The sequence below is a fragment of the Vicugna pacos genome, chromosome 23 (assembly GCF_048564905.1).
Source record: "Vicugna pacos chromosome 23, VicPac4, whole genome shotgun sequence".
Classification (NCBI taxonomy): Eukaryota; Metazoa; Chordata; class Mammalia; order Artiodactyla; family Camelidae; genus Vicugna; species Vicugna pacos.
The window spans coordinates 5263303-5284726 of record NC_133009.1 but is presented as its reverse complement, the minus strand read 5'-3'; the positions used below and the strand labels follow the sequence as shown (position 1 = coordinate 5284726).

Here is a 21424-nt window from a genome sequence, read left to right as displayed (position 1 = left end):
GTGATGATTGGGTGCCACAAAGAAAAATACAGCAAGGAAGGGGGACGTGAAGAGGAAATGTCAAGAGATGCTCCAGGAGGTCTTTCTAAAGAGGTACCATTTGTGCAGAAACCTAAGAGAGGCAGGAGCAAGCATCCGAGGACCTGGGGAAGATCCTATCGAGCAGGAGGGGACCCAACCAGCGCAAAGGCCCTAGACTGAACATGCTTGTAGCCTCTGGGGAACAGCGAGCTAGCAGGCCAGGGCGGCTAAGTGCAGGAAGGAAGGCGGAGAGTGGCAGGAAATAGACTGGAGCGGTAGTTGGGGACCAGCTCATTAAGCCATGGTAGAAATGTGGATTTTTAATTTTTTTTAAGTTATGTGAGGTTATTGAGGGCATTGGGGGCATGCAAGGGACATGATTTGACTTACATGTTTGAAAGTAATACTCTGGTTGTTGTTTGAAGAATAGACTGTGGGGCAAGGATGAAACCAGGGACACCTGAAAGGGTACAATTGCAATAAACCATTAAGGGATGATGGTGGCTTGGACAATGCTGGTAGCACCAGAAGTAGTGAAAGTGATCGGATTAAAGTGTATTTTGAAAGTCAAACTGACAGCATTTGCTGACAGATTAGGTGTGGGGTGTGAGGGAAAAACAGGAATCAAGAACAAACCCAGGCATCTGAGTTGTGTAGTGGGTACGTGAAAAGGCCACTGGAAGGTGACGGGGGCGCTCGAGTTTTTTCCCGACACATTCACTTTGCGATGCTACCTTGGATGTCAAGGCAGCTGACAGATATAAAATCCAAAGCTTCAAAGAAAAGTCAAGCCTGGAGATGGAAATGGCTGTGGTCACTTAATGTATAAAGAGTGTTTAATGCCAAGGAATTGAATGAGATCGTCTAGGGGGTGAGTGTGGAGAGAGATGGGAGATGCAGCCCTGGGATCCTGCAACACCCAGAGGTCGGAGAAAAAGAACAGGCTCCAGCAGAGCCAATAAGAGAAGCAACCAGAGAAGCAGGAGGAAGTTCAGGAGAGAATGTGGTTTCCTGGAAGGCATGTGAGGAGTATCTTAAGTAGGAGGAAGTAATCAGTGCTGCCACAAGGTCCCCCGTGGACTGAACCTCAGCCGTTGGATTTGGCAGGATGGAAGGGGACCTTGACTAGAGAGTGTTTGAATGGTGGTGCATTCAAAACACATGCGAGTCATAAAATCACCTCCGATGTCCCAGCAACCTCCTTGACACCAGTGCTTGCCACCTAACTTGCACAGAGGTTAGAAACTATCGTTTCATTTTTCATTATATAATGTCCTCGTATTTTAGAATGTTCCAAATGAAGTCACCTTCATGGACTCCTTTCAGTTCCAGGGTTTATTCCAGTAAGCACAGTGCTCTGTAGTGACAATCAATGTGAAAGCTTACAACTGTTAATGATTATCTCCTACCTAATAATGCCAACCCTGGAAAATTACTCAATATTAGGGTTTATCACTAGATGCATTTATGAAACACAGAAAGTAATTGCAAAATCGACATCATGCCTCTCAAAAGAGGATGTGTCAACAGTCAGAAAGGTTAGAAAATGGTGAATTAAACAGGCTTTTTCACTAAGACTTCTTCAAGCTTTTAATAGGTCTAATATGCATCTTGACTCTCAAGGGGTGAAGACCCAGTTTCCCAAATTTACTTGCCCTTGTGGGACTACTGTTCCAGACAGTGCGTTTTGAGAACCTGGGTCTAGAACCCAGCAGTCCTCACAAGTGTACCACCCACTGCCCACCATCTGAAGGACATCTAACCAGGGCTGTGAACTCTTGTCCCCACAGACAATTTGTTACTCACCTTCTTCTCACCTGGAGTATGAAACAGACCTCTGATGTGATTCTGCTACCTCTTAACCCCACTTGCCCCCACGTATATATTATCAACCCAGTTCTAAACGGGCCTAATTTCATTTGCTAAATGAACTGCAGTCTCCAGTTTCTAATCTCCACAACTACACGAAGGAACAGTGCCTAAAGCAGAAATAAGCAAAGCCTGCTTCTTACAAAGGGCTAAAACAAAAGAATCTGATTAAAATTTTAAATACTTCTTAAAAAGGTAAACACATTTTAAAAACTAAAATAAAAAAGATTTCACATGGCAAATAACTTTTCTAGCAAGTCAGTAATCTTTTAATTCCTTTTTATATTAACAATCATTTTTACATTTCCCCTTTTCACTACCTATCTCAACACAGGCTTTAAATATTTTAATGTAGATACACAACAGATAGCTGAAGGCCAGGTTTTAATGATAACCCTTGGGAAAGCTGAATTTTCCTTACCCACATTTAGCATAGATGAAAATAAAATACACAGAAACTACTTCAATCAATGTGCGAGAAGGAAATAATCAATTCAGAAAGTCATTTTGTTAAAAATATTTATTTAAAAAAATACAATTGTTGTCCATATCTAGTTGCACATACATCTATTAACACATCGATATAATCTTGGACTTTAGTAAATTTGATACAGTGCTTTCTTAAAGCCAGCTTGCCATTATACAAAGCAGATTCCTCTGTCAGTTCTTACATAAAATAATTTTTTAAATGTATCATCTTTCTAAAAGGATGCGTATCATCATTACAGAATTGAACAATAATTTTTGCATAAAACTTGAAGCAAGAGAAAAAAAAAGATCACCTGATTGGCTATTCAGAGCAACCCCTTCCTGTGTCTGGAGATGCACTGAGTATCAACTACACTTTTTCCTCTTAAAAGCAGCATATTATAAAGCCCTCAAAGTGCTAGCGCATGCTCTTGCTCACCACCCCAAGCTCTGTAAAGCTTCTTTGCCGGGCACAAGAAGAGTTCAAGGCTCTGGCTCCAGCCATCCTAACCTCCCTAAAACAACATCCCTTCATTTCCCAACAGGTGAAGTCAGACTGCTTAGCTAGAAGATGTGGCAGTTTCTCTCCAGTTGCATCAATTAACATGGTATTAATGTTAGCAGTTACCATCATTTGAGTTGCTTTTTAGGGAAAAAAAAATGATTTTAATACTCTGAAGGTCTCCCTAATGTAAATTATGTTGAAATTAATCAAGACAAGTTATCAATGACACTTTTGGTTAAGTGTGCAATGGCATCATATGTATTCTATTTATACCAAAGTAGTGGGTATTAGATATTATGAGATAGATTTCAAAGTAAAATTAAAAAAAAGATAAACAAGGGGGAAAATAAACAATGAAGTAACTGTCTCCTCAGCTGAATGGACAGAGGTTTGAGGAAAGCACCCCGACGAGTTCTTACTACCACAGAGCCCAAACTGCAGACACGGTCGTAGAAGAACGCATCTCTTTGTCGACGTCACAGCAGACAGATGCCTTCCTCCTGACTCACAGACTGCTTCGGTGAAAATCAAAAGTTTAACACTATTTAATTTTCAAGTGATATCCACCACTTGAAGATCCAGTAGGGCTCATAGAAAATTATTAGTTTGTTCTGCAAAACACAACATTATACACTTTAAAAAAAAAAAGCCAACTTGATTATCTGGTGAAAAGGGCATAATTCTAAAAAGAAAAACCAATTTTAGTCAAAAATTGTATTTGCCTCAAACCAAAGCCAACCAGCAGCAAAATGACTAGACTGAGTTTCATATTTAATCTTCCCTGCCCACAAAGATCAATGAAACTGCTAGAAGGTAAAAGTGAAGAAACACTTATGATTGTGATGGGAAAAGATCGAACGGCCAACCCAAATAAACAGGCCTGAGTAATCAAACATTAATTGTATTCTTTTCTATCTTTATATATATGCACCTCAGTTAATTTCACTAATACAGAACGGGGAACTTCAGACAATATGCTACTTTATCACATAAACAATGAATGTAATGTACATATAAAGCCCACTGGTAATACTGCCATCAAAAATTAAAAGTATGAAATGTCTTAGAAGGGACTGTGTCCCCTACATGACAGACAATAATTAGCAACAATGATTAAATAGGAAAGAAACTTAAAATTGGCGAGCTCACAAAGCTGAGTATGACCCACCAACTACAAATCATTAAAACTCATACATTTCTACGAAGCACAGTATTAAAAGCTTGTAAATTATTTTAAAACATCCTAGCCAAAAGAGCATACCTTACAGAGCCTAGAATGGCTCATTGGGTCATTTATCATTTATCCCTTCTCCAACATAAGTTCCAGAAAATATAAACAAGAAATAAACCTTACTTCCCTGACCCTCAATATCCTTAAGCTGAAATTTAACAAAATAATCATTAAGCGCTTCCAGTTATTAAAAATAAAACAGTGCTAATAATGGTGCCCCCAAAAGTGCCAAGTGATTTCATACCAGTATGCGGCATTCCCACCCCTAAACTCTAGGCAACTTTGAGTGATTTCACTGGCTGAAACTTAAGCCACAGGGCACCTCCCCACCCTCATCCCGTCCAGAAGATCCCAGGCCTGTCCTTGCGTGGCTCATAATCCTTGGAGGGGTTCAGAACCAGAACGGGCCCTTATGAGATGGGAACCAAGGCAAAGTTGGAAGAACATTCAACCCAAGATACTCCGAGGTTTCTGCTAATGCTTACTATGTACAGTTCATGAGGACAGATTAGGCTACGATGCCAGAATTCCTCCCCCACCATATGAGTCATGGTCAGATCTGTAGTTTAGAAACACGACTTCTAGTATACACCTCCTCTCTAAGAAACTTAGAACCCAATGTAACAAGGATTTTACACAAAAATAAATGTAGAAATTTAAAAAAAGAACACCCTTATTTGCTCAATAATACATGAACATAAGAGAACAGTTTAAGATGACTTTGCTTAGCGTATGTCACACATAGCACTGTACGGTATTTCTAAAATGTTGACAAGCAATTAGTCTTTAAGGCTTATGATTCTATGTATTTTAAAAAAATTGAAATGTGCAAGGCATTAATTTTTAAAAAGTGGCAACTGCAAAGTGCAGCCAAATTTTTCCCTTAAGTTTTAGTATAAAATAGCCTAGGAACAATCCTAGACTAGGATGAATATATGATCCCTCTGAAAAATAGATTTTTTATACACACAAACGTATATTCAGTCAATACATCAGTATATACACATACACAACACACACACACATATGCACTCAGCCAAAACATCAGAATGCCTTGGAAAGAAATGCTCTCGTTTCCTAATTAAGTATTTTAAAATAAAAATGTCAACCTCATTAAACTTGCTGATGTGCATTATACTCAAAAGATTAGCGTTCAAGAGACTTACTGTGTTTGATTGTATCCCTCACAAATTTTCTTGTTAGAGGTTTCATTTAAAATGATGCTAACAACAGCTTGCATTTCCTGGTTTCTGTAGAAAGCTCAGAGCCAACACTTTCCCTCTCACACAAACCACTCTCATTTCCATTTTCACAATGGCTACGTGTGGATGGCAGCGCCCTAGAAATTGCTATGTCCTGGCAGGCTGTCAATCTATCACAATTTTTTCCCCCCAGAAAAGTAGCGTGAAGAAACTGGCAGCTTCAAATGGAACATTTATACTACAACAACAACTCACCTTTCAGATCTGCCCTGTTTATAGGTAAAAACATGACTTTTTATCCTAACGGGTTCCACCGAGTACAAGAAATGAAATCAAACCGCCTTCTTTTCTTGCTTAATACACCACCACCCACATGAATTCTAGATTCTAAGATGAAAATTTCAACTTCAGTAAGCACGGTTCTGATGACACAGGGGACTAACAGGGCACCTTGTTTCAGGCAATGCCAGCAGCACTAAAAACAGTAACAAGACATTTATTTGTCGACCCCAAACCAAGACAATAATTAACAAAAAACATTTTCCATCAAACTAATCCTCTGGTCAGAGTACCTGCTCAAGACAATTACGGCTGACCTCCACTTCACTACCACGAACTGACCAATCAGCTTCTCCCATTCCATGTCTGTCCCGCCCGCGGGTCACAGAGTCCGTGCTGGTGAGGAGTGGAACTCTCCTGCTGGTGCAGCCCTTCCTTCAGAGCGCCAGGCTTCCACACAAAGACCTAGCACTTGCTGCCGTGTTTATTTACACACCTAGCAATGGCGCCTCAGCACAGCTCTAGATTTCTGGCAGGGGTACATAAAATGTAGACACCAAGTGAAGTGATTGATAGAACAGACCCATCAAGAAAGTATTTCTTCAGATGCCAAAAATGGTACCAATTTTTAAAAAATCAAAAACACTAATGCAGCAAGAAAATGGAGGTTGTTAGGCAATTTAAGCATAAAGCAACTTGAAGTGATTCTGAAACTGTTGGTAAAATAAAACATGAAAAAGGCCCAAAGAAGTTTGTGAGCACTTAGCAAAATAAAAGTAAATTATAAAGTGATACCTCAGATGAAAAGGAAAGAGACACAGGCTGTCAAAAGTGATACGTGTGAAGCTCTGGAAAGCACCTGGTAATGGGCTGTTTAGCAACTTATGAAAAAGAATTAATATGAAGTTTGGTAGAGAGGATGACAAGCTTTCCTGAAAAATTCCTAGTATCTTCTAGAGATTTTACATAAAAATCAGATCAAATACATAAAGGGTTTTCCCATGTATCACAATAAGGCATCCACATTTTTTCCCCCAAGATTAGACTGAGAAACAGTACTCAGGGGTCCTTAAAGTCGAGTACATGCTACGGGGGGGGGGGGGTGTGTGTGTGCAGAAGACAGTCCACTGGGTGCAGGAAGAAAATACTAGAATTTCCACTCAAGATTTATTTTTATGCCATCCTTAACTTCTGTTTTTGTGTATTTGTGTCTTGTAACATACATACTACTTCAGTCCAGCAGTATATAACTTGATGTATATGCATATGAATTTGCAATGGGGAATCTGTGTTCAAAACCTGTTACTGATTCAGGTGTGTGTTCCAAAAGGTTAGAGACTGCTTTTCTGAAATGCCACTGAGTGTCTCTAATGTGCATAAATTCACTAGAAATATACAAAACTGTCTTTGGGAACTTTAGAATCACAACACAAATGATGAGACCAGGGTGAAGCAGTGTCATCAGATGACCTGACACAGTGCCAGGTGTGAATGGAACTGAAGGGGTCATAGCAGCAGCCTGAAGTGACAGCTCCAGAACCCCAAGCCTCTGACTTGGCATCCTCTCCAAGTCTAAGTGACACATCGTAGGGAGAAAGCCAGAAACCATGCCATGTAAAGAGATACAACAGTCAGTTTTGCCTTTTTTGATCTCTAATATAGTATGTAATCTTCAAGGAATTCTTTGAGTGTAAAAAAAGAAAAACTCCAGTGTGAAAAACCGCCTAGTACCCTTTTACCATCTGGGCTCTTGGGCTTATTTTCCCCATCAAAATCTAAAGAAAAATCACTGTATCTGTATTTTAACCACCAAAATGTAAAAAAAGTAAACCTATATTTGACCTCTGAAGAAGCTTAAGGTTGACCTTTTGAGGGTTTCTAGATTCTTCCATTATGTATAAATTTTTTCAAATCAATAGAAGTTTCACCTTTGAACACACAAAATATGCCACGAGGAATATTACATCACAAAAGAAGTGTGACAAACCAAAAAGAAAACAGTGATTTTAGAAAGTACATGAAAATGCCCTCAGAGTGGAATGAACGCAGCGGCTCGCTGGCTGAGCGTGTGGCTCTGAGCCAGCGGTACATCCCTTCTCAACCCCAAGGTGGCCGCTTAGAATCCGCCACAGGGGAGATAACTTACATCATGGAAAATCAGCAAATGCTACAATTTAAGGGTCTTTTTTACCCCTAAGGAGGGCCTGGTTGTTAAATGTTGCTCAGCATCCAACTGACTAGGTAAGGGCCAGGGCAAAAGAAAAGCTAAGTTGATCACCGTGTTAGTCTCAAAAACTCATTCAACATGCTCCCGTCTTCACTTGGGCCACTTTTGCCCACCAGCATTCATCCTGGCAAAGTGACTAGTGACGGACACCAGCTACGGCTACCAAATGTTAAGTCTCTCCAGTGAAGACTGATCTTAAGTTGGTATGTCACCTTTTGCTGCTAAGAACTCTGTGGCTGCGCAAAAAAATACAGAGACTTTCCCAGGAAGGAGGTAGTTTACAAATAGAATGATCTGCCTCAAATACTTGCGCTAAGGCTGTAGCTTCATTTCATTTAAAAAGTGAACACACAAGCACACGCACACAAACACACACACCAGCTTCCCCACAACAGCTGATCTCAAAGAGTAATAAGCGGATGACCATCAACCCCCTAAGGCCCACGCCTCTCAGAGACTTCCGGGAGAGGCTCAGAGGCAGAGGACTCACTAAAACTAGTTCCTAGGAAGTTGCTTTGACTGAGTCTTCATGGTGCCCTTGGCTTCCCGGGCACTCCTGTGCTGACACGGTTAATTATCAAAGATATCATCTGTGAAAACCAACCAATGGCTTTTCTCCTTTGATTCAAAAAGATACTCTTTTGTGCTTTCAAAATTTAAAATATCTCTACATTAAGCCATCAATATTTACTTATTTAATGTACAAAATGTTAAGTAACCTAATACAACTATTGCAAAGTGCTGCCGAGCAGTCTAATTTCAAACAGGCATGCAAACGAAATGATTCCGTGTCGGGGACAACACCCCGGACGTCTGCTCCCCATCACCACTGGACACTCCCCTGCAACACCACTATTGCACATCTCAGGAACAGAACTCTTCCGCTGGTGGCCACAAATGAACCAGTAACAGGTCTCCAACGCTACAAATATAAAGGCAGCTCCCTGAATCCCGTCCCTCTGCTACTAACGAACTAGCACTGACGTCTTACACTAGAGTTCCTCTACACTGTATATAAACAAACTAAAGTGAACATTATACATCTGGACGATGCTGGTTTATAGCAGTGTCATGTTAAGCCCTCAAATCCTTACTCCCGCTTTCCATTTAGTTCAGGTGATTCAATTATAGGAACTATTTCTAGGGTTAAAAGACTAGCTCAGTGGGCAGAGTGGTTGGTGGTGCGGCATACCATCTAATCCTGGATTTTAAAGCCTCATTCTTCAAAAGACACCACTGTGATGTTGGTATTAATTCAGTTTGGGGGATCAGCAAATCTGCCTGGACCTGGCACTGATTACCCTATGGTAATATTTTATAAATTTGGTAGAGATGAAGGCCTAAGTTTTTCACTACAAAAATAAATAATCCAATCCCTATGTATGAGCGCTTCCAAATGGATTCTGCTCCCAATTAAAAAAAAATTTTTTTTCAAAAAAGCGTATCTTCACCTCACCACAGACTTGGAGGCTTCACTTTGCTTTTCATCTTCCTAATTAGATCGTTAAAACTATCACAGCCTCTAACAACCTTGAATTTAAAAGATAAACACAAAGTAGAAAACAGGATAAAATGAACAGAAGAAAGGGTCCTTCACACTGGGTACCTTATACCTGGGAAAAGCCCCACTTGTTTCAAGTTATTCAATTGAATCTTTGATTCAGAGATGCCTCAAAATTTCAAGATCCAGGTTCATCCCCTCAAAAGCCATCATCTAGCAAGCTGTATTCCACAGGTGTGTGCTCACTCCACCCACAGAGCAGATGACATTCCTGTGCCAGAGACAGGGTCCCCTATTCTCACTGATTGTTCCAAACACTGTCTTACGCCTCAGGCTCAAAGGTCTTCCTATGTGGGAATAAACTAGCTCCATGCTCTGCTGACAGGTTCAGACAAGATCACACATACGGCTAGGAGACCCAGCCTGAGTAAACGTAAGCAAGACGCCTTTCTGTGGAGGTGCTTATGTGTGTTACAGCTGACAGCCAAACAGAGCCTCCCCAACAGTCCTGCTCCAATCTTACTTTGTGTGAACAGGAATGATTCTTCTCCCTCCACTACTTACGCACAACTCATTCTTAGTATTCAACAAAGCATATGGCCAATTTCATTTAACTTATATTTCTTTAAATAATATACTCAAAGCATAAATTTTTCCTGGCTAAAGGGTCCCAGTAAGGCAGAAGGAGTAACTTTGTTCTTAGCTGCTCTTGCAAAGCATAGCTAGCTGCTAAACCCCACCAAAAATGTAACACAAAATCCAAAACATTTTTAAAAAAGAAAGAAAAAGAGGGAAGTGGAGTTTGGACTCCAATTAAGGCATTTTTACACAGTCTGACTTGAGTCCTCTTCAAAGAGAATCCTAAAAAAGCATTTTAATGGAGAATGGCAAAAATCACCGCAGTCTATTATCAGCACTGTGGAAGTATCAACCGCTCACTTTGAATGTAATCACGGTGAAAGTCTCTCTGTCTTGTTATTTCTTGGTTCTCTCATTCCACAAGCGCACAGGTCATGTTTTCTGTAGATCTGGGGAAAATGGGCCAGGGGTGGAGGGGCCATCCAGGCCAGAAAGAGTGAATGGCCCATGACTGTTCAGCACAGAAGGAAACTGAGAAAGAAAATGACACACATTATCATCCTATTACACAACCCCACATTTCACTATTATATTCCCTGAGGCAGAACGTGACAGCCACCTGCAGTGACTTGCAGGACAAAGGCAGTCATTGTTTATCATGGAAGAATATGATGACACAAAAACTTGAAAGGAAAAAGTTGTTTGTCTTAAATGTTACATATTAACACACTCCCCAGCCTACCTGGATGGAACGGAAAGAACAAACCTATACCTTCTCTCAGATCCTAAGGAACACAGGTTTACACTTAACTTCACAGGAAGGTTTTAGAAAGTCCAGTGAATGACAGCATGCACTACAGAGCATAATTCGGTTATAAAGCAAATCACAGACCGCCAATAAGAGGCCCAGAAGGAGATGCCCGTCTCCTCACTCTGTGTATAACTAGATGTAAAACTAGATGTTTAGATGTAGGGTGCTCATCAGGGAAAAGGGCTCCCAACATGCATTCTGAGACCACGTCTCTATGGGGACGTCAGGCTGAAGCTACTCGAGCACTGTGACTTTGCTGAAGGTCACAGATCTCTCTCTTAACTCAATTATCTGTCTGTGAGAGGCAAAGAAAAATGTAAAAATGAAATATGGAAAATTCTCAACATTTTCTCAAATGAATAATTGAGAACTTCTTGCAAAGAAGAAAAAAATTGTCAAAGTAAAAAGATTTTTAATGTTCTTTCTTTTTTTTCCCCCCTTACCACTTCATTTCCAAAAGAATAAATGAGAAGTTAAATTACAAAATCTAAGAAAACCTCCCAGGGAATCACCCTCAAATAAGTGAATTGAACCAGCTACAAGAAATTCTACAAGTTATAAAGTCTAGATGCTTTGGGCAAAATGGTGGTTTAAAGCTGTGAGGCCTTTCCTAAGATCCTGATTAAGAGATAGTATAATATATATATATTTAAAATGTTGACAAGTATCAATTCTGAGTGAGGGGGAAAAGGGAGTATTTGAAATACTTTTCTCAAGAGTTTTCTCTATTTTTCATCACTCCTCAGTTAAAAGGGGAAACCTGTGTGCAGAGTTCCCCCCCTAAAATACATACATACACAGAAATATGCTTTTTTCCCTAGAAAAGAGGATTTCTAGCATTTAAAATGACAAAAAATAATTGGGTGGGCTCAAAATCTACTGCAGTATTGAACAATTCTTGGTCTAATTCAAATGCATGAAATAGTAAATAACGCAAAGGAAATTCTACTGTGAATATTTATCTAAGTTGTTTGCTGGCCGGAAAGTTAACACTGAGAAATTCAAAAGTAAATCTAAAGAACACTCATTAAGTGGAAGTTTTACCGAGATTAAACGGAAGAGTGGATACGCCCTTTCACCTCTTCCTTCATTTACCACGCCCCAGTTACAAAAGACAACAAGCTTTTATGCAATTTACCTGGAAAAGTGTGTTAGCACCTTGCAGTCTGGCTGGACTTAGGGGAGCAACAGGGCTCAGAGTACTCCAAAAGTGGATACTGGAGAGCAAGGGGCTGGGGGTCAGTAAGATGGGCGTCTGCAATATACAGAACAAAAATAGAACTAAATGGCTTATCAGGATTGTGTTTTACCCTCATAATGATACACAAATAACCCTGAACCCAAATATTGTCTTCTTCTCCACTCCAAATATTTCCACGTCTGAAATTTTACCATGATGAAAAAAACCTCAGAATTTACTTTTACAACCCAGGAAAGATAAAGATCAAAATATTTTCTTACCTGTTTTTGTAGGATCTTTTTTAAACAGAAAAACCAATCTGAATTCAGGTGCAGAGAAATAATGGGTAACTGAGTCATACACAGTTTCGCTTTAATAACAAGAAGGTCTGGGAGTAATCTATTTAAATGTTACCTGAGATGAGCAAGTTAAGAAATATCTCATGTAACTGTACAAATTTGGTACTCAACATCACACCATTTTTCTTAAGGTCCTCAGGGTCTGTTTTCTAACTTGAGATTACTGCTGTTTGGTATAAGACCAAAAAGGAGAGAAAAAAAAAAAAGTATTCTCTTTAAGAGAAAGTGGAAAAAACCTAAACATTTGTTTACTTGTAGAACAATGAATTTTTTAACACAACATTCCAAACCTTTTATTTTGACAATCCTAATGAGGTGAGGAATTGGGTTACCTTCACAGAACCATACATAACCTCCCTAAGACAAAGCTACGCAGTGAATGAGAACTTGAGGTTAATAAATTCTGGACTTGTTTTAAAAGGTGAGTAAGAGCAAACAATGGTGGCGCTGAAAAGAAAGAGTGTTACCTGTGAAAAAAGTGCTGGCGTGAGAGAAGCTGTAGGGAGAGAAGGGCTCAATATCCCCAGTGGGCTTGGATCACTGCCTGTGATCACGAGGGTCGGGGCCAGCTCTAGCCCTTTGGGTTTCTTGGACCTTGATGAATTATTTGTTTTGTTCTTTTCTGGCAAAACTGAATCCTGGTCTTTAGGCTCCAGTGACGAGTTCTCTGGAAGTTCCATTGGCTGAGAAGCCACTGACTTCATGTCTGTGTCCATGTCTGGGTTGGAACTCAGTGGTGGTGAAGGTGTTCTAGGAGGTTCCTGCAAAGGGGATACAGATGAAATAGGAGGGGTGGTGGTAAAGGCCGTAGTTACACTGGATGCAGGAGCTGGGGCTTCCAGCGAAGGCAGTTTGGGGGAAGCCAAGGTTTCTAACACTTGGATAGTTTCTTCTGAAGATGGAGAAATACTTGGGCCAGTTGAAATGGCGGCAGCAAGAGGTTCAACTGGTGGCTTTTTGGAAGGTGTTGTTACAAATTTGATAACAGATGGTGCTGGCTCCTGAGATTTTTTCTCTGCCAATTTCTCAGCCGGATTCTCAACCTTTATAGATTTGAAAAGCTTCCTATTGGAGGAGTTCAAAGAGTTGAGGGTAAATGAAGAATACAAGCCGGAGTGTATGTAGTCATTGCGGCTAGAGGTCTTGGCACCAGGCTGGGGAGGCTTCTCTTTCCCCGCACTCTCCACATCTTTGGAACTGCTGCTGCTGATTTCGCTGATGCTTAAAGCTTCACAGTCTCCCTCAACCCTGCCCACTGTCATTGGATCCATGTTCAGAATCTCTGGGTATGAGACAAACTTGTACACAAACTTCTGACCATTCACTTTTTTAATGATATTCTGTAAATAAATAAAACAGGCATTCTTATACTTTCTTATAAACTTACCCCCCCAACGGCTCAGGAAAAAGATGACCTAATGAGGTTCTCTGTTTGATAAGTAGTTTACTTGAAAGCTTCAAAATCATCCAAATTCATCTAGCCATATCAACAGTTCCTACGATAATAGAGTCCAAGTTAAAAACATTTAAATGTCTTATTAACAATGGAACTGATACATTACATAAAAGCTGAGAGATTTTAATTGCTAAACACTGTCAACCAAATATCTGTGTGAAGTCAAAAACCGCTGAACTGCAACTCAAATAATTGCAAAGGTACAAGCCTTTCACATCCTGAGTAAGCCAAAAGGAATTTAGAACATTAGTTCTGCTAAGGCTCCTACTTCCTTCAGAAACCCCAGTTGTTTCTTATCTCGTATCTCCATACAGGAAAGCTGATAGTATCAACCACTTACAGATGAAAGAAATTAAGATCCCAGCTTCTCATTCTAATTCTATCCACTTGAGCCATTTATTTTACCTCAGGGCCCAAGAATGTATTCAAAATAAGAAGAAATTTAAAAAATAAATTTTAACTAAGAAATCAAATCTAAGTATTAACAGTTATTCTTTACGGTATTAATTTGTGTTCTGGGTTAAACTAAAAAGTAAAAATTAAGTAAAGCTAAAAAACAAAGAACTATGTGACAAATTTTTTTCACTTTTTTTTTTTTAATGGAGGTACAGAGGATTGAACCCAGGACCTCATGCATGCTAAGCATATGCTCTATCACTGAGCTATTACCCATGCCCCAGATGAGACAATTTTTAAAGTAAATTGACAGAAACAAGAGTATTTATTTATACTTAAGAATCTCAAATTTCCTTTTCCTTATTCCACCTCTATCCTCATTTCTTCTTTAAAGACAATTACAATTAGGAGTGAAATAAATGCAGTAGGAGTGGGGTACTGAATAAGAATTTACAGAAATACAGCTAGAACATTTACATCTTTCACTCTAATTCCAAACTGCTGAAGGTAGAAAATAAATTGGATAAATAAACCAGAACAGTGATCATTTCACAATGTATACAAATATTGCATCATTATACTGTATACAGGAAACAAATATAATCTTGTATGTCCATTATACCTCAATTTAAAAAACTTCTTTTAATAAATAAATAAACCAGGACATTAGTACCCCTAACCTCAACAGAAGAGAAGGAAAAATTCTTGAAGTGGAGCGTATTACCTTTACATAATAGTATCTGAGGGCGCGGCTGAGTTTGTCATAATTCATATTAGGCTTGTTCTTTCGAATCCCCCAGAGACGAGCCACCTCTTCCGCCTGCAAAAGCTTGAACTCCCCATTATTAGAGGTCCAGCAGATCATGTGATCGTTCTGAGGCTCCTTCAGGAGCTGAAGGAGGAACTGCCACAGGGTGATAGCACTGTCCATAGCAATGAGCTGAAAGAGGCATCAGATAAGATACACAATTAACAGCCAACACTTACATAACACTGTATGTCAGGCACTGTTTTAAGTCCTCTAACTGTATTACTTTATTTCGTCCCCCCAACCATTCTCTAAGACAGATACTACTGCAGCCTCATTACTTGTGGGAAAAAACTGATCCATAAGAGTTAAGTAAACTGTCCAAAGTCACAACAGTAAACGGTGGAGCTGAGATTGAAACCCAGGCAATCTAGATCCAGAGTCCAAACTCAAGAATGACAAGCCACTTAAGAAAAATCTTGAGGGGAGGTATAGATCAAGTGGTAGAGCACATGCTTAGCATGCAAGAGGTCCTGGGTTCAATCCCCAGTACCTCCTAAAAATAAATAAACCTAGTTACCTCCCCCCTCTAATAAAAAACAATTAAGTAAATACAATGATAAGTAAAATATTTTTTTCAAAAAAAGAAAGAAAAATCTTGCTGGGAGATAAAGCTAGTTGCGTAAATGATAGGAGCAGACTGATGAATGCCAATCAATAGAGTATCACTGTTATTAAATTTTATCTTAAAAACTCATTGTCACATTCTCTGAGAAGACCACCATCTCAGCATCTGTCTAAGTTAGTCCAGTTGGTTTCTGTGTCAGGACATGTATGTGTGTGTCTCAGGGTGGCCTGGAGGTATACGGAACAAACTACTTTTGCCCCGCTGGTATTTCTCCTCCACATGGTTTCCATTATCATAAGCGTAATTTACATATAAATTGGCAGCACTGAAAATTCAGCAAAATGTTCTCTACTTTACAATTCTGTCACCATTTTGTCCACAGGAATTACATTTGCGTAGACCTTCCTTTTGCTTGATTAGCAACCTTTATGTGATTATCAAGACCTGAACTGAGAAATCTTTCAACAGTTCAACTTTTAGGATCTTCCTGTTTAGGCCAGAGTTTCTTAACTTAAGCACTATTGATATTTTGGGCCAGATAATTCTTTGTTCCTAGAGGCTGTCCTTGTGCACTGTATGCAGTGTTAACCACACCTCTGGCCTCTACCCATTAGATGCCAGTAGCACATCCTGCTCAATTTGACAATCAAAATGTCTCTAGACATTGCCAAATGTTCTCCTGGGGCACAAATCATCTCAGTTAATAACCACTGGTTTACACAATGTAGCAAGCAGCAAGGAAATGTTCTCAGTTGTTTTCCTCACAAAAACTTCAAACACCTTGTTTATAAGGAAGAGTTCTGTAGAACAGAAACTCCAGCCAAATACATATAAGCACGTCCTAAGAGGTCTATAATGGGACTTTACACACAAAAAATCAAAAAGCCTTCCTTTATCTACAAATTAGATCCCAATGGATCAGGACAGGACTTGAAGACAAACCAAAACCATTAAAATACTATAAAACAGGTAAACTGGACTACATCAAAATTTAAAACTTTCGTGCTACAAATAATACCACCACGTGAGAAGATAATCCTTGGAATGTGAGAAATTATTTTCAAATAATAAGGGACTTATCAAAACTATATAAAGAATTCTTATGATTAGAAAAAAATTGAAAATTGACAAAGGACTTGAAAAGACATCTCTCCAAAAAGATATATAAATGGCCAATAAGCACATGAAAAGATGCTCAACATCATTAGTTGTTAGGTAGATAAAAATCAAAACCACCTAAGATACCACTTCACACCTACTAGGATGGATATAATCAAAAAGACAGATGACATGTGTTGGTGAGAATGTGGAGAAAGTGAAACCCTCATATGCTGCTGGTGGGAATGTAAAATGGTGCGGCCACTTTGGAAAACAGTTTGACAGTTCCTCAAATACTAAACAGAGTTACCATACGACCCGATAATTCCATTCTTAGGTATATGCCCTAGAGAAATGAAACTGTACGTCGACACAGACACTTGTACAAGTATGCTCTTGTGGTATGCTCATGATGGTATTCATAGTATCCAAAAAGGAGAAACCACCTTAATGCCATCAACTGTGGAAAAGCAAAATGTAGTATAACCACAGAGTGAAGTATTAGCCAGAAAAAGCAATGAAGTACTGATGTGGGCTCCTTTAATGGATGAATCTTGAAAATATCATGCTAAGTGGAAGAAGCCAGCCACAAAAGACCACTCGTTGTATGATTCCATTTGTATGAAAGGTCCAGAATAGGCAAAGAACGTAGATCAGTGGTTGCTTAGGGCTGGGAACAGGGGTGGGGGTGGGGTGGGGTGGGCGGGGAGAAGAATGGGGAGTGACTGCTAAGGGGGTGATGAAAATATTCTAAATTTAGATTGTGGCAGTGGTATACAACTCTGTGAATATACTAAAACCACTGAACTGTACGCATTAAGTAGGTGAATTTTAATGGTATGTGAATTATATCTCAATAAAGATACCAAAAACAAACAGTACAAACAATACAAAAGTTAGGCCTGAGAAACCTAACTCTAACCATGTTTAACTCAGAGAGGATGGGATCCTTAAAGATCAACTATGCCTGCTTCCAAAATGGGCTGAGACAAGGAACAGTACTGGAAAGCATCTGCATTTCTATAACTTTTCTGAGACACACAGAATGTCCTCCAGTTATCACTGTGAAGCTGGTTGTACAGATACTGTCATCCAGAAATAGAGATGGGAAAATAATAAAGAAGAAAAAGGGGGAGATGCCTCCCATAATGAGAGTTAATGGAGAAACTGAGGCCATGAAGCCAAGTCTCTTTCATCACAGTCATGTACTCTGTTCATTAGGGATACCACTTCCCCAGAAGGATAAAAGCATTCAGATCACCAGTGGGTTGTAAAGAAGTATTACATTATTAGATACTGTGACAATAATCTACAAATATGAAGTGTTACTTTAACGCTAAATAACCATGCCCACTGGAAATCATAGTTTCCTATAGCCTCACCTGAGCTGTTAAAAGTTAAATGGTGGTTTGTTTATTATATCCATCAAGTACCAGGTGGGGAGGGAGAAGATGCCCTGCCATTTCCCGAATTTACCAAAGAGGCTTTTCTTCTGATGATCCCTACCCATGGCAAGTTAGTTTTTAACTACAGATGTTTTCCATTTAAACAATTATTTGATAGTCTAATAAATCTGTTACTCCCCAGTAAATTTCAGCTTAACCAAAGAACTCAGTCTCTGCATTTTCAGATATCATCTTCATATCAAGAATGCTTATAGGAGGGGGGAGGGTACAGCTCAGTGGTAGAGTGTGTGTGTAGCATGCATGAGGTCCTGGGTTCTGGAAGAAAGAAGTTAAACAGATAAATGATTTTTATAAATAAGCAAATAAACCTAACCCCCCCCCCAAAAAAAGACTGCTTATAGGAGAGTGTATATGTGTGAGAAAGATGATGACGATGACAGTGATGATGATGATGCTGGAAGGAGGAGAGGGAGGAGGAAAGAAGAAAGACAGGCAGAGAACCAGAATCTTAGGACTATGACAAAGTTGGTACCTCTAATTCCATTTATTTTTGGAAAAATTTCCCAAACCAAATCCTAGAGTCTTAATGTCTATCATGTAGATAATGCTTGAGCCCTACAGGTTTATAACAGCTAAGCCATACATGCAAAAAGACAGAACCACCGACATCTCCACAATGAGCATACACGTGCCATCCTGAGCAAATGAGAGGTGTTCCCAAGGGGGTGTTGGTTTAACATCCACCTCCCCCTTTGGTTATTAGAGGAGAGCTTGTACTGGGTGAAATGCTGGTGGAGCTGGTGGATACTTCAGGGCAGAACATAATTCTGCAGAAAACACTGAAGTTTCTCTAGCACTTTACAGGGGCTCTGCAACAGAAAGTTGTTGTGAAAGAAAAAGGGCACTGTGGTTTTGGACCGAAGTACTGGGGAAAAAAATTCTTCTGCAAAAAAATTACAAAGACATAAAACAAACATGCTCAGTGGGCACTTTAAAGGAATATTTTACTCATTCAATTTTGATATCAGTTAATTCTTTGAACAGGTGGTGAACAACTGGACATATAAAGTTGAATACCTCTTCATTCTAGTTCCCAAAAGTGTGCTATTAATATGAAATTCAATGATTTCCTCAATCATAAAAGAGAACTAAGAGGGAAAAAGTTACAAAAGACAGTTATTTAAAATTACAAAGGTAAAATGAAGAGCCAAAAAAAATCACTACTTTTATTCTTGTTACCTATCAGTCAAAAAATCCAAACTCTTGTTTTACGTCTCACAAAAATCTCAATGTTTCTACAATTACAGTTTTTCCCCAAAAATTACTGTTTTAAAAGTTTTTCAGTACCATTATAAGGAGGGAAACACTTAATTGATCCAAATGAAGGAATCTGACTTTTGAGGGGTTAAATGTGGAAAACATAATTGATTCTACCTTAATGCTTCAAAGATAGTGGATTAATCCCTGTGCTAAAATGAAAGAGGGAACAAGCTGAAGTAACTCATTAGAGAAAGGAAGTCTATTAAATAAAACCTTTTCCACCCTAAACATGTTTATAATACACATAGTCCAGTTGCTGTGGTGACCCTTAGTCCATTTTTCAGAAACAGTATTTAGACCCGAAAAAATAAATTCCAGCCTCCAAATTCAGAGTGCTGCTTAAATAAAACAAAAACAAATTACGATACGTATCAAGACTAGTTTTGAGTTAAAACCATCCTCGCTGTCAAAAAGGAACCTAGTGTATCTAACCACACAGTATCCTAACAGAAATACTGAAAGTGTGCTGTTACAATAAAACTTAAAAACAACACTTCCCTAAATGGATTCCATTTACGCAGTTTTAATGTTTAAATAAAATCAAAGAGGAAAGAGTTCCCGAGGGGGTAAAACTGAATCACACTACATTTTAAATAAAACATCACTGACAGTTTTGAGTATGGAAGCACCAGGTCTTCCGCAGTGGGGCGGTGAGTAGGAGACGGCAAAAGGGAAGGGAGGATCTGATCCACCAACCAGACATGAGTGAATCGTTCCCATAAGGAGTAAAACTCCGGAATCTTAATTTTAAAACCCTGAACTTCAAAGAGCAAAAACCTGGAAAAAAGCCAACTGTGTATTTTTTGACTACTTCAGTCAACAATGCCCCTTATTTCCTGCCAAAGCCAGTTAATATTCAGCCACCAAAAGATGTTTCCAATTGGTCTTCCCAGGAATGAAGAAGCCACCAGCCTCGCTGCAGCTGTACATTAAGCAGAAAGTAAAGGGGGGAGGGGGCTTGCTGGAGAGAAGTACAAAAAGAAATGAAACTTGACACCGGATGAATAGCGAGCTTGGAGGCGGGGGAGGAAGAGACACGGATGACCGTGTGCCCCGGAGGAGATCAAAGTCCGGGGGAAGAGCCGCAACCTCACTCGGCCCGGGTAAACTGTACTTTCACTTTCCAACTTCCTGTCACTACAGAAAGTCAGAATTGCTCCCCTCCCGGCAGCCCCGCCACCCCGACAGAAAACAAAACTAAACGAAAAACCCAGAAAAACCTCCCAACCCCCTTTTGACCCAGGGGCCTCGCGGGACCAAACAGGGGGCGAAGAGAGGGGAGCGGGGCGCTCCCGCGTCCACCTGCGCGCCTCGGGGCTGGAGCCGCCAGACAAGGCGGGACGGGGCGGGGCGGGTCCCCAGGGGAGCGCGCGGCCGCAGGCCCCGCGCCCGCCCCCGCGCGCTCACTTCCTGTTGTGCCCCGAGCCCCCGCCCGCGCTCCCCGCCGTTGTGGGTGGCGGCCGTGAGACCCCGACGGGGCGCGGGGTGGACGGGGCGCGCGGGGCTCGCCGCTCACCGAGGCCGCGCGCGGGGCTCCCTCCGAGTCTCCGCCTCGAACACGATGCTCCCTTCCGCCCTCCGCCTCCTCACGCTGGGAATTCGAGGACGGCGCGGCAGCCGCTGCGACCCCAGCGGCGCAGCCGGAGAAGGCGGCGGCGGCCGAGCCGAGCCCGCCGGGTGCCCGCAGCCGCCCGCATCTCCCGCCGCCGCCGCACCCGCTGCGGCTCCTCGCGCCCCGCCCTCCCCGCCCCCGCACGCGGCGGCGGCGGCGGCGCGGGTCGTCGGGGCCGCTACCCGCCGGGCGCGCGCGCTCGGGGCGTTCCTCGCCGCGGCCGGACCTGCCACTCGCTCCGCGGCCGCCGCCACTCTCAAACCCCCCAGGTTGCGTCGGGCCCCACCTCCCGACGCCGGAGCCGCCGCGCGTCACTTCCGGGGGCGGGAAGGGAGGGGCCGCCGGCGGAGGGGCGCAGCTCGCCGCCGCTGCCGTCCCTGTCCCGGGGATGGGGGCCAGGGGTGCGGGTGTGGGTGCGGCGAGGGCGCCCCCTGGGGTTCCCAGCTGTGCACTCTCCTCTGGGCTACTAAGCAGTTACTGTTTGCTGAGGCGCATGACCCGAACCCTCGCACCAAAGCTGCCACGGGC

General features: G+C 41.2%; 1 protein-coding gene across 1 annotated transcript; it reads right to left on the bottom strand.

Annotated features, from left to right (window-relative positions):
- Positions 1-2392: 2392 nt before the first annotated feature.
- Positions 2393-21130, bottom strand: ELK4 (ETS transcription factor ELK4). The gene is made up of 5 exons (XM_072948354.1): positions 20801-21130; positions 14809-15024; positions 12700-13572; positions 11832-11948; positions 2393-10413 (listed from the first exon to the last, which is right to left on the bottom strand). Exons 2-5 carry the CDS (start codon positions 15013-15015, stop codon positions 10315-10317), a joined length of 1296 nt encoding a protein of 431 aa, XP_072804455.1. The 5' UTR covers positions 15016-15024; positions 20801-21130; the 3' UTR covers positions 2393-10314.
- Positions 21131-21424: the final 294 nt, after the last annotated feature.

Excerpts from the sequence above, each read along its gene's own strand:
- ELK4 (XM_072948354.1), bottom strand. The coding sequence starts at position 15,015 with ATGGACAGTGCTATCACCCTGTGGCAGTTCCTCCTTCAGCTCCTGAAG. Across the intron at positions 11,949-12,699 it reads CGCCAGCACTTTTTTCACAG|ACGCCCATCTTACTGACCCC; the intron begins GTAACACTCTTT and ends TGTATATTGCAG. Across the intron at positions 10,414-11,831 it reads GTGCTAACACACTTTTCCAG|TTTCCTTCTGTGCTGAACAG; the intron begins GTAAATTGCATA and ends TTTCTTTCTCAG.